The sequence below is a fragment of the Muntiacus reevesi genome, chromosome 6, assembly GCF_963930625.1.
Source record: "Muntiacus reevesi chromosome 6, mMunRee1.1, whole genome shotgun sequence".
In the NCBI taxonomy this organism is placed as follows: domain Eukaryota; kingdom Metazoa; phylum Chordata; class Mammalia; order Artiodactyla; family Cervidae; genus Muntiacus; species Muntiacus reevesi.
Window position 1 is genome coordinate 63,891,814 of NC_089254.1, and position 12,413 is coordinate 63,904,226.

The 12,413-nt window shown below is 39.8% G+C and overlaps 1 protein-coding gene across 2 annotated transcripts in view; it reads right to left on the bottom strand.

Annotated features, from left to right (window-relative positions):
• The window catches only part of CREB5 (cAMP responsive element binding protein 5), a 431,442-nt gene that overhangs the window by 89,578 nt on the left and 329,451 nt on the right, over positions 1-12,413 (bottom strand). For both annotated transcript variants that reach the window (XM_065939200.1, XM_065939199.1), the window contains exon 7: positions 11,319-11,429. In XM_065939200.1, coding sequence (XP_065795272.1) covers positions 11,319-11,429 — 111 coding nt within the window. The remainder of the gene's footprint in view (positions 1-11,318; positions 11,430-12,413) is intronic.

A 12,413-nucleotide genomic window follows, 5' to 3' on the forward strand; every position in this document is an offset into this window, starting at 1 on the left:
ATAAATATTTGCCAGTTAATTAACACGGCTTCTACCCCTACTAGAATAGTCAACATGCTGTTTTTAGATTGCTAAAGCAGAGATCCAGCATGAGGGTCAGATTTCAGAGCAGGGTTCAAATTCTCAGTCTGTCTTGGGTTGGCTTAGTGATCTTGGGCACTGTTCTCTGACATTAGGAGGGATTCTTGCCTAGAGAATCCCATGGACAGAGGAGCCTGGCGGGCTACAGTCCTTAGGGTCACAGAGTCAGACCCAACTGAAGCAACCTAGCATGCTAGGTATGAGCTTCCCAGGTGGCGCTAGTGGTAAAGAATCTGCCCTCCAATGAAGGAAATAAGAGACATGGGTTCAGTACCTGGGTCAGGAAGATCCCCTGGAGTAGGAAATGGCAACCTACTCCAGTATTCTTGCCTGGAAAATTCTATGGACAGGGGAGCCTGGCAGGCTACAGTCTATAGGGCTGCAAAGAGTCGGACACAGCTGAGCACATACACAGTGATGGCCTATGCAGGAGCTCTGATATATATCTCAAATGTACATATCTGAAACCCAATATCCACATATGTATACACCTGAATCACTGTGCTATATACCTGAAACTAACACAACACTGTAAATCAACTATACTTCAATAAACACACAAGCAAACAACAAAACATAGATACTACCTCATAGGACAGTTGTGAGGATGGAATAAGCTGAGAATACATGTAAATGCCTACTCTGAGAGCTTTATGTGCAGTTGCTCACTGAATCTTTACAACATAAAAATCACATGGTCACATGGCCCATAATCAGCATTCAATGCCTGTTTGATATTATTACATAATTAGTTACTCACATTCATTGATTTGACAAAGACACATTTTGTGCCAACTCTGTGTTAGGTAGTCAGATTCTTCCCCTGAGGGAGCCTAGGCACTGGGAAGGAGGTTATAGTCTGGTTAACATAGGACTCACTCAACCTTAAAATAATACTCCATTAATATCACCCCATGAGAATTAAGCTACTTTATATTTTCAGTTTAACTTTCTTGCTTGAGAACAGATTCCGTGACATTTAACCACCCAGTAGTAACATATATCCAGCGGTAATGATAAAATTCAATCAATATAAATCCATATACTTCCATCATGTGGGTGAAATAAAAATAGACAGAGGTTGATGTCTCTTAAAGGGGATAAGAGCAGGATCCATATAATCCTATCTCAGGTAAATGTGAGAGACACAAATGTAACTTAAGTTTATTTAAGGTACTCAGGTTTATATTTAAATAAGCAAAGGCTTGGTTAGATAAACACAGAAAATGTGGAAGAAATACATTTATATTCCCAGGGGGGCCAACACTTTTGCAATAAATAAGTCAAATAACTATAAAAATCAGAAAGCTTAAGGAGATTTCTTAAACCCTCAAAACACTGTGCATCCAAGCAAAAAAGTCATATAAACAAAACTACTAAATATTTTCAGACATGCATTGAGCTTTAGAATCAAAAATATAATTAGCAAAGTAAGGTGGTAAAGTCAGCTAACTATTAAGAACTTGAAAAATGCAGCAGAGAAAGGATAACCTGCTCTATCATTTGTTCCCTGCATTCCAATACTCACCCCAATGAGGAAAAATTGCCTGAAAGTATAGAAATGTAACAAAAGAGAAAAATCAAGTGGCAAACAAATATAGAAAAAGATGTGTAAGCTTATTATAATGTAAGAAATGCAAATAAAAACTGGCTAAGATTTTGTTTAAAATGAGAATGTTTAATACTTCTGAAAATGCTGTAAGACAGATATCCTCCTATGTGATAGGAATTAATGAAAATTAGTGTAAATTTTAAGAAATTTGGTGTGTGTATATACACACATACATATATACACCAAATCTTTAAAATGCATATTCCTTTTGACTTGGTAATCCTAATTCTGGGAATCTATTCCAAGGAAATAATCAAAACTGCAACTAAATAATTTCAGATCAGCTTTTTGTTTGATCTATTTCTCTAATCAAAGGGTTAATTCTAGTAGAGAAAATATAAATACCCAGAAAGAGAAATAAAGTGAATTTTTTATGTGATAGCCATAGGATAAATTCTATAATTAATAAGATGTTTTCAAAAGATATTGTATGATATGGGCAAATGCTCATAATAGCATGTGAAAGTTTTTAAAAGCAGGACATATACCAGAAGTCACGGGTAGGGCTTCTCTGTAAAGCTGCACTTGGCGATGGTTGGAAGAACCCCAGATACCAATGCAGGGATTTGGGAAATTGTGGGAAGGATTCTCACCTGCTCAAATATCTCTCTCCCACTACTTGTCATGGGTCCTGAAATTCTGCCACTGGTGAATCAGTCATCTGAGTTAAGTCCTACCTTATCCCTGGAACTTATTGAGAAAAAAAAAAAAAAAGCCCAAGTGTACTGGGCAGCATAGTAAGTCACAGTAACATTTCCATCTAAATTGGTTTATCAGAATTTCTTTCCTTCATTTTATCAATAAATGTTTTTACTGGGCACCTAGAACACACAAGAAAGATGCCAGCCCTAGGACATGGCATGACGTTGGCCTCTATACTCAAGGAATTCACAGGCTGGCAGTGAGGGAGGGACACAAGGAAGAGATAAACAGGGTCCAAATGGAGTCTACCCCAGCAGAAGGTGTGGCTTCTGCCTACCTGAGGAAGTTGAGAAGACTTTGCTGGAAATGTACATTTGAACTAAGTCTTATTAAAAAAAAGAGTGGAGTGCTGTTTGCAGAGCAAAGGAAATAGGATAGGAGAGGCAAGGCAGCCAAAGAGAGCCAGAAGCCTTCAGAACATCGCCAGGCTCCTGGGAGGGGCTTTCAGAGAGTGACCATGATACTTGGAGCTGAGTGGAACAGGAGAGGCTGGGAGGGACTGGCACCCTGGAAACGTGGGCACGTTCCCTTGTGGAGGTGCCAAAAGGGAGAAGAAGGACATTCCAGGAAAGGGTGCAAGTGAAACACTTGCCAGCTCTGAAATTCTACCCAAGTGCGCTCCTGTTCCCTCTTTTTCCTCAGATGGTGGCTTGCTACTGAAATCAGGTTACTGCCTTGTCTCTGCACTTTTAATCTCTAGAATCTAAGGCCACAGTTGGATGAAAATCTCGTCCTTAAACACAACTTCTGTCCAGTGACTGTAAATAGCATTTCAAAGTAAAAAATACTTAATGTACTTATTCTTATTGTTGGGACTCACCGATTCTGAGAACCTAATGATTCATCTTATTCGTACTAAGGCAAACAAAATATATAAAATATGGAGTACTCTAGTACAGCTAGATTTTCCAACAAACAGTGATAGAAAGACCATTCTAAAGGATATCAAAAGGAAAAATATACTCCTGGTTAGTTTTGGATTTGAAGACAGGATTCTCTCATTTACTTTCTTTTTTTAACAAAAGAAAAATCCCAAACCTTTAAGAAAACTTTGCCTCCTCTATCTGCCCCTATGCTCTGCTTTCCATCCCCCTCAAGGCACAACTTTTCTGACAGATCTGCTGTATTTGCCACATGAAAAACCAAATCAAGGCAGAACCATCATCCCAAAGTGCAAAGCAAACTTTCGTTATTAGTTGTGCTGGCAAAAATCTTGGAAAGTGTAAGCAACATAAAGTCCAAGAAAAAGACCAAAATATATCACTGCAAAGCAGAACTCCCTGTAACAAGGTTTATAAAATATCCTTTTTTCCCCCTTGGCTATCCTGACACAAGCTGAACTTATTTGTACAGCGTTGCAAAGCAGACAAGGAAACACGCGCGCACACACGTACACAAATACACAAAGAAGACGTGCCTGAAGACTGTCTGAGAGGGGGTGTTCCGAACCAGACCGACCGTGCACAGCGTCCTTGCCCAGATGCATTTGACTTCAGGCTTGGGAACGTTAAACAAACACAAAAACAAGAGCCGGCGATGCGCGTGCTGGGCTGGGTGACAGAGGCAGCTAGCAAATATTGGGATTGTGTTTCACCTGTTGCCATGGTTACCAAAACAGGGTGGATACTTGCAGAAAGAGAAAGAAAGAAAACTGGGAAGACAATGAGTCCTAGGAGGCTGTCTGAATGTGTGTATGTGAAGACTCTACCGAGGGTGGAGGAAGGGAGAGCCCAGAGAGAGTCGATGGAAAGGGACATTTCAATACTGCTTTGTGTTAGGTGCTTGGAGAGCTCTGTCACTGCTCCACACCAAGGAGAAACGCATCTCCAAAAGCCCAAGTAAGATCCACTCAGTCCCAAAAAACACAGCAATGAGATGTGGGAACTTTACTTCTGCTCGGTGGCAGGCAGAATCAAGGCAGTTTATACTGAGTACCAAGAGATGCAATACTCATTGTGAATCCACACACTGGGTGACCAAGAAGAAAAGCTTAGTGGTCTCATGTCGAGACCTCCCAAGTCTCAGGAATAATTATAGAAAACTGAACCCATTCCTTCAGGCATTTGGATGACGAACTTCAAATCCCATTTGATATAAAAGGGAAAAGCTGACTGATCCTCTTCTCCCAAGTACTTTGCCTCACTAATCAATCTACAGACAATGCTTCAGGAAAAACTTCTTTAAAAAGTTCACTATCCCAGCAACCAGCAGATGGCTTTCTCTGTCAATTCCTGACTAGCACATAGAGAGTGAAGTACTATAAACTGAAGACCTGGAATCTGGGTTCTAATTCCCCTTCTTTTGCTAATTAGCTATTTGACCTTAGACCAGGTATTAAATGGAACTTCAGACTGTTGTTTCTCAAAGGAAAGAATTTTGCTAAAATAATCCCTGAGCTTCTTTCCTGCTTTGGAATTTGGTGATTCATAAGCAATTGATCATCTCTCAAATTCTCATTTTCAAAACAAATACAATCAAATGTATAATCCCGTATATTTAGGATCCTGATCAGCACATGGAATGTAAACACTGTAGGAATTTATTCTGTTCTATGGCAATATAACTAAATGCTTGTTAGCACCTATCAATGATCTCACAATCTAACCATTTACATTGTACCAAAAAAGATGATATATTCCCCAACTAAGCTTTCTACAGTTTAAATGGGTAAAGTGGTAATAGCATATGAAAGGTTATATTTCAGCCAAGAAAAAGGACTCAGGGCTTCTATGAGCTCTCAGAGTTGTGTTGTTGCTTTTAATCCTTGAATTCAGCACTTGTCCTGGCCAGACAGAAATATGAATCAACCTTCTCTCTCCAGTGTTTAGATGATCAGGACTAGAGAAGTTAATAGGTTACTGGGTCTAGCAATTAATTTGAGTCTTATCTTCCTTTAATACCACTGAGTTTTACTTTTATAAGAACTTGCTTTGATTCAGAATAAGTTATCATGAGGACTCTAGGGTCAGCAATGACATAGTAGCAACAGGACAAAAATCAAAGACTTGGGCTCAGGGCCTGGTTATGCCATGGATCATGATGGAAAGTCACTTAGAAACCTCTCCGTACCTATAAAATGAAGATAGTAATACTTCCCTGTTGACCTTATAGGGGTTGCTATGAGGGGGTTACAATGTATATGGCAGCACTTTACAATTTGGAAAGTGCTCTACTAATATAAATTCATAAGATGAACATTCCCACTGCTGGCAAAACATTATTGTTTAGGGTCAGGAGCAAGAGCCCAATACCTGGGTTAACATCCCAACACTATCTTTTTCTTTTTAAGCTGCTTGTATGTTCTTCACAAGTTACTCAGTCTCTCAAATTATTCATTTATCAAATGAGATTAAGAATAGTACCTCCCTCAGGGTATTGTTTCAAGAATTAAATGAAATAATGTACTGTAAGATGCTTAACATAATTTCTACCACCACATAACAAGTGATTAATTAATGTTAACAATTACTGTTTTCTACTGTGGTGTTTTATACTGCCCTTAAAATGATATCCATTAAGAGTTCAGATTTTTGCTGTTTTTGTCATAGAATCTTACCTAATTCCTATTCAACTCCATACTGGACAGTGGTTTTTCATAGCACCAAGGGAGCAGGATTCTGAAAAGAGTGATCTCCTTGGATTAGGCTATCACCACATTTTGATCACTGGCTACAGGGCCACATGACTGCTGGCAAGTGAAGAGTGTCTTTCAAGTCAACAGTATTTCCTGCCTTGCCACAAAGCTTTTGAGAAGCAGACAGAACATTTATTACTTGGTTTTTTATTCCTAGACATTTAGGAAGTGAAGCTGGGGATGATTAAAGCAAATAGGCAAATCGAAGGACTGCATTTCTCAAGAGTGCCAGAGAGATGTTACCTGGAGACTGTCTTTTCATGTGTATAAATTTTCCAGGCAACTCCATATGGAGCCAGACTTCTCTGTGATTTATCTATTGGACAGTGGGTGGCCAAAGGGCACCATAGGCAAACAGTTATCCAGCTCGATAATTAGGGAGGGAAAAGGCAAACACAAACACACCCAGGTTGACATTCAAAACAAAGTGGAGATTTAACCATGGATTGCTCACTATGCCACCCCGGTTCTCATCTGCCAATCTGCCAGGAAGAAACTATTAGCCAAAAAAAGAAGCACTGTTAGTAATTTATTGGTACAGCTGATGGCAAGAGCACAATTCTGTAGAAGGGTGAAGGCCTGAGTTGGGGCCCAGCTTTGTGTTTAAATGATAGCTTGATCTGAAGTCTTTGCCAGGTTTTTCTGTCCTCATTATGAAATGAGGATTGGGGCAAGGTCTTCACTAAGTGCCCTCTATCTCTAAAAGGTCTTGACGCTCCAATCCTATTGGTTTCTTTCATTCATTCATTAATGCATATATTTATGTATTTATTCAATGAACAGTAAGTCTAACTGTGGATGAGGTATTGACTGTTGGTGACCAAAATACAGCACAGTCAGTCCATCACAATGGAAGAAACAGCCTTTAGTATTGATTGCTCTCAATTCCTTGGAGAGCAATGATATTCCCAGTTCTGTTTCTAAGGAACAGATGTATTGCTTTCCTCTCAAGGAAAAAAATAAGATGGCTATTGTTTCTAGATGTCTTTCAAACAAATCAAATGTAGATAGCTACACTTTACAACCTGAATACTTAGCTAAGCATTTTAACAATGTTTTCTTCTCCTTCTTAGCCCCACCATTGCCCCCTACCCACTTCATCCCATTCTCATTTCCAGGGTTAGGGTTTGGTTCCTTCTCATAATTTTAATTCAAGTCAATTAAATTCAGTTCTCATTCATGGGGCCTTTCTCAGTACACAGAGTTTATACAATGCAAGGATTATTTTCAAGGAGCTTCCAATCAATCAAGTCTGGGAGACACACATGTAAAACAAGAAATGTCACAATTAAAATGAGTTGGAATAAGAGGCAGTGAGGTTGGACCAGTTAGTGCAGACACAGAGCTCTGGTTAAACTAAGCAGTAAGGTCCATACTAACCAACCACTCCACATTTTTACAGGTTATCTAGAGGTCTACACTGTCCTAGCCATCTTTGTCTCCCATTTGTTTGTATATGTAAATTAACCTAAAACAAATTTGATTTAATCTGCTGCTTACCAACACCTGGAAGATGTACATTTTTATCTAAAGGATCAGTGTTGTGATGAAAATGCTTTGCCATTAGAGTCTGAGACTTTAGCTTTTGCTAAGTGATATGTCATTGGGCCAGTTTTTTTAACTAGTTAAAGTTCAGTCTCAGTTATAAAATGGGGACAATATCCCTGTTATGGGGCCGTCCTGAGAATAAAATCAGGTCAGAGCTATACATAACTTCTAATTGGTATCACTATTTCCTAGGCTTCCTACCCCTATCCAAACTGATGGTGACTCCTTGGCAAAGTGGCCAGCGCCCTCTATGAAAGGCTGTTTATATGCCGTCCTCATCATCAGTTTCAATATAATAGTTGTCATCTCATCATTAATGAGACTCCAGACAGATATTTGGACAAGTTCTCTCCACGCTTTATTTGTTTTCCAACACTATTATTGACTTCTTTAAAAAAGAAAAGGAAAGCCTTTGAAAAAATTAGATAGAATTGGTCTAATTCTCATAAATAGGAATGAGCACAAATCTACAGAACTGAGAGCACCACATCTACATCATTACAGAATCACGTACACCCAGCAGAGGCTGGAAACAGGACCCCAGTCTGGTTTGCATTTCTTACCTGTTCTGTCCTCTTCTTCCTTCCCTTTCTCTCTGCTCATCCCCCTCCTTCTCTTCCTTTCCGCTTTGAGTGTTAAAACTCTTTACCAGATATCCAGTGAAAATTTCCTTCTAGCAGTCCTTGTTTTCATGAAAGACACCCACTGATCCTAGGAATCTGGGAGGAAAAGCCTACCATCCTGTGTAGTTAGAAAGGTGGGATGCCCTCACAGCTCTGAATCTGCTCTGACTCCAAGACAAAATTCAGTATGCACATAACCACTTGCACTATTGTGAAGCCATATGTTTGTTGGCTTAATTCTTCAGAAGAAAGATCCGTAACACTAAATTATCATTCGCCAGACTTATGATAAAATCAGCTTGAACAGATGTGACTACAGTTCACCGAAGTGCATGGCTTGATACTAATACACATTAAATCAAAAGAAGAACATGTGTGATTTCAATTTAGGATGTTGCAGATTAATGCACTGGGGAATTTACTGGGGACACTGGTTTGCTTTCTCCCACAGGAGAAATGATCCATTCAGGGCAAGGAGAATGGATGCATTCTATCGAACAATCAGTTATCAGCTTCTAACAAAGCTGTACATGGAAAGCAATCCTGCCTTACGCTTCTGTCCACCTCCAGGACCTCTGAGTTTCACCAGAGATTCAGGACGATGACATCTGTCAGTGACCAAAAGGGACTGTAAAATGGACACCCTGGCCCCAGGAGAAGAGGTTCGCAGCGTTGTGGGGTGGGCAATACCTCCCAGGCGGCTCTCTGGTTGCTCGTGTGCTCTGAGCACACACCCCACAGAGCGCCTTCATCACAATAGCCCATGTGTGACCTCTGGAAAAGTCCTTGAAAACAGTGAAACAAGAGTCTTAGTTGAAATCTGGAATCCATTCCAGCTTTTACACAGGAAGAAAATTAGGCATAGAACAACAAAGCCCATAGTTCTGAGAAACCTGTGGAGGCTCTGGCTGACATTAATATCGTGGAAGATTTTTTTTCTTCTCTACTTTTATTTCATAAAAACTTTTCGTCTAAGCAACCCAAACCTGCTAGAAAATATTGTACAGTGAGTAGGTAACAATAACTAGTTTCTCCAGTGAATAAAGTGAGCAGAAATCAGAATAGGGATGCTGAGTAATGTATTAAAAGTCATTTACTTAACATTTTTCCAAGCTACTAGGTAAATGCTATTCTTCCAAAATATAAGTGGCCAATATTACAATTTTTCCCTTTGGATGAACAGGAATCCAAATTTGTATTGGCAATAACGGGGTTAGGGGTGGGAGTCTGGAGCAGAGGGAAAAGCTGTATCAACTCCATGATACAGTTCATTTGCCCAGACATCATGGATCTGGAAATATTCATTCACTTAGAACATGAATCAGCAGAGGAGTATGCCTGCTCAAAATTTAACTCGACAAACATTTGCAGGGTAACACTATTTTTATAAGCACAGCCCAATTCCCTTTTGTCTCCTGCTGATAGTATTCACTATTAATCTGCCCTATCATATGTTCTTATTTCATACATATAAATAACTGTAAATCTGGACTCCCTTTGGAAGCATTTTCTTTCTTTGCCAGCAAGAAGAGGGATAGGACACTTCTGAGTCGAACGGTGGCATACAGTCCAGGAAAATTCAACTGACAGGGAAATTTCATTTGGAATTGTGTTTTAGAATCTCCTTCAAGTTTGTCTGGTGGGGTCTCTCAAAAGAGACACAGACCCTGAACTAAACTAGATGATTCAGAAATAATCCGGCTGGAGTAGCATTTAATGCTTTATTTAGACCCAGAACACTTATTCATACACATGAATAACTTAATTTTGTTTCTTTCTTAAGTACCTTCACAGTTCATTTTTTATTTTCCTCTAAAAAAATGTAAATGGCATTACTCTGGTCTCCAAAACACATGCCAGTTTGGATTTTACCCTGCCAGCAATTATTTGGTTTGGCTCAGCAGGGTTTGAGTTGAAAAAATATTTGCCGATTCCAAAAAGATTTAACGAGCTTTGCTGAAGATGCTGGTGCCATTTGGCATGTCACAGGGACTGTGGCCCAGCAAAGAGACCTCTCCCAACCACAGACTTTATGCGCCCGGGGTAACCAACACTGGGAGTTCAGTTGCTTCCTTGGGTTAAGAAGGTGCAAGTCAAATGAGAGAAATTTCCAAGAGAAAGTGACCAAAGCCAGCGTCCAAAACACTTGCTGCCATTAAAGACAAAGTCCCTGGGTTTTGAAGGCTAATTTTCAGAGATGTCAATAACATCCTCACCTCAGCCTTCCGACACGGTCCCTATGCTGTCACACAGCAAACCAAAAAAATTTCCAACTTCTAGCAAAAGCTATCTTTACCCAATATCAGATACAAAATATTTGCTGCTATGTATTTTGTTGGCATCTGACACCTTACCAACTGTGGTGTCAGAATGTATATAAAAACTGAATTATTCCTTCAAGTAATTTTGCTAAATGTAACAAGTAAGTTGACCTTATATGGCCAAGACCAACAGGCATTGCCTTTATTAGTATTTAGTAGGATATAAATACATGAATCTATCACCTTGATTGGAAAGAATGACTTCAGTGCACATCAATCTCACATGTTAAAAGTCACTAAATGTCACCTGAAATCGCACATTTCAATGTGAACTGCAGTTACCCCATGAGAAAACAAGACTCTGGTCTTTTCAAATCAACGTCACATCTGATGACTATAACACAAAAAATGAAAATATTTTCATACTACTTGTGTGCTTAAAAATTACATCTGTTTTGGTGGCTATGGGGACAGGAAGAGTGGCACTGAAATGGTGACTACATTGAAGGAGAGAAACTCTGGATTGTTTTTGTTAATTTCAGTTCCTTAACAAATATACACATATTTGGGTGTATCCCACCTCAACTCTTATGGATCTCCCCAAACTCCTAAAAGTCCCTTTCACTAAGGCCACACACTGATCCAGTGCTTGTTACATGAGCATCTCACGCCAAGGTTCAGTAACTAATAGCCTCAAAAAGAGGGCCAAGTTCTGCACTGCTTTTCCACAGAAAGACCTATTTATTGAAAACAAAGACGGAGCCATCTACCTCATTTAACTGGGGTTTGAAAGTTAGAGCAGAAATCAAAAGAAAAAGTCATGCAGTAAGAAAAGGATGATTATAATTGTTATTTACCATCTTAGCTTCTGAATGCATTGGCTGGACTTGGGGAGAAGCACAGGGGTTGCTGAGATTTGGACCTTGCATTCCCAGGAGGTTGGAGTTCACTGACATTTGTCTCTCCATCTAAGAGAAAGGAAAGTAACAGAATCAGAAGTCTGAGAAAGGCAGTTGAGATCATAGACAAAGCTGCATTTCTCTTTCAAATGGACTGTGTAGAATTTCTGTGAATAAATCCAGGGAAAACCTGCGGTTTGGTAAAGGGTAAGCAAGGTACTCCTAAGTCTTGAACTCAGGCACAGCAAAGAATCATACAAAGCCGTGTGTTCTAGAGAATAAGCCCAATGCCAAAGAGAATGACATTGTGATGGGAAATCATTTCCAAACAAAAGCAAGCAATACTTCCACAAAAGCATGCAACAGGTCCACAAAGCGTTCACTTTGTGAACACTCTGAATACTGCTCATCAAGTTTATTTTCATAGCTGCTGCTGCTGCTAAGTCGCTTCAGTCATGTCCGAATCTGTGCAACCCCATAGACAGCAGCCCACCAAGCTCCGTCATCCCTGGGATTCTCCAGGCAAGAACACTGGAGTGGGTTACCATTTCCTTCTCCAATGCATGAAAGTGAAAAGTGAAAGTGAAGTCGCTCAGTCGTGTCTGACTCTTAGCGACCCCATGGACTACAGCCTACTAGGCTCCTCCGTCCTTGGGATTTTCCATTTCATAGCTAGAAAGAGAATAACATATGCCTAGAAAAATGTTGGAAGGATATAGAATATATCAAATGGTTATCTAAAGTTATCTGTGGCTTTTGTGTTCTCCCCAAATTTTATACTGCAATGTGAATCATTTTAGCAGTAAGAAAAAATTCATTTTAAAAGTCACCCTCTTAAAGATGATGTGTGTTCCTGTCACTCTAACTCATGACCACCATCAAAATATTCCAGCAGAGGTATTTGAGCTGCTCCCCCTGGCACATCTTCTCTTCCCTGTTAACCTTGTCTGACTACACAGCAGCAGTTTTAGGCCTCACAGAAGGGTTAGAGCTCTGGAAGGTAAAGAAAGCAGTGTGGGTACTGAAGACATGTGATCAACACTCCCCACTGTC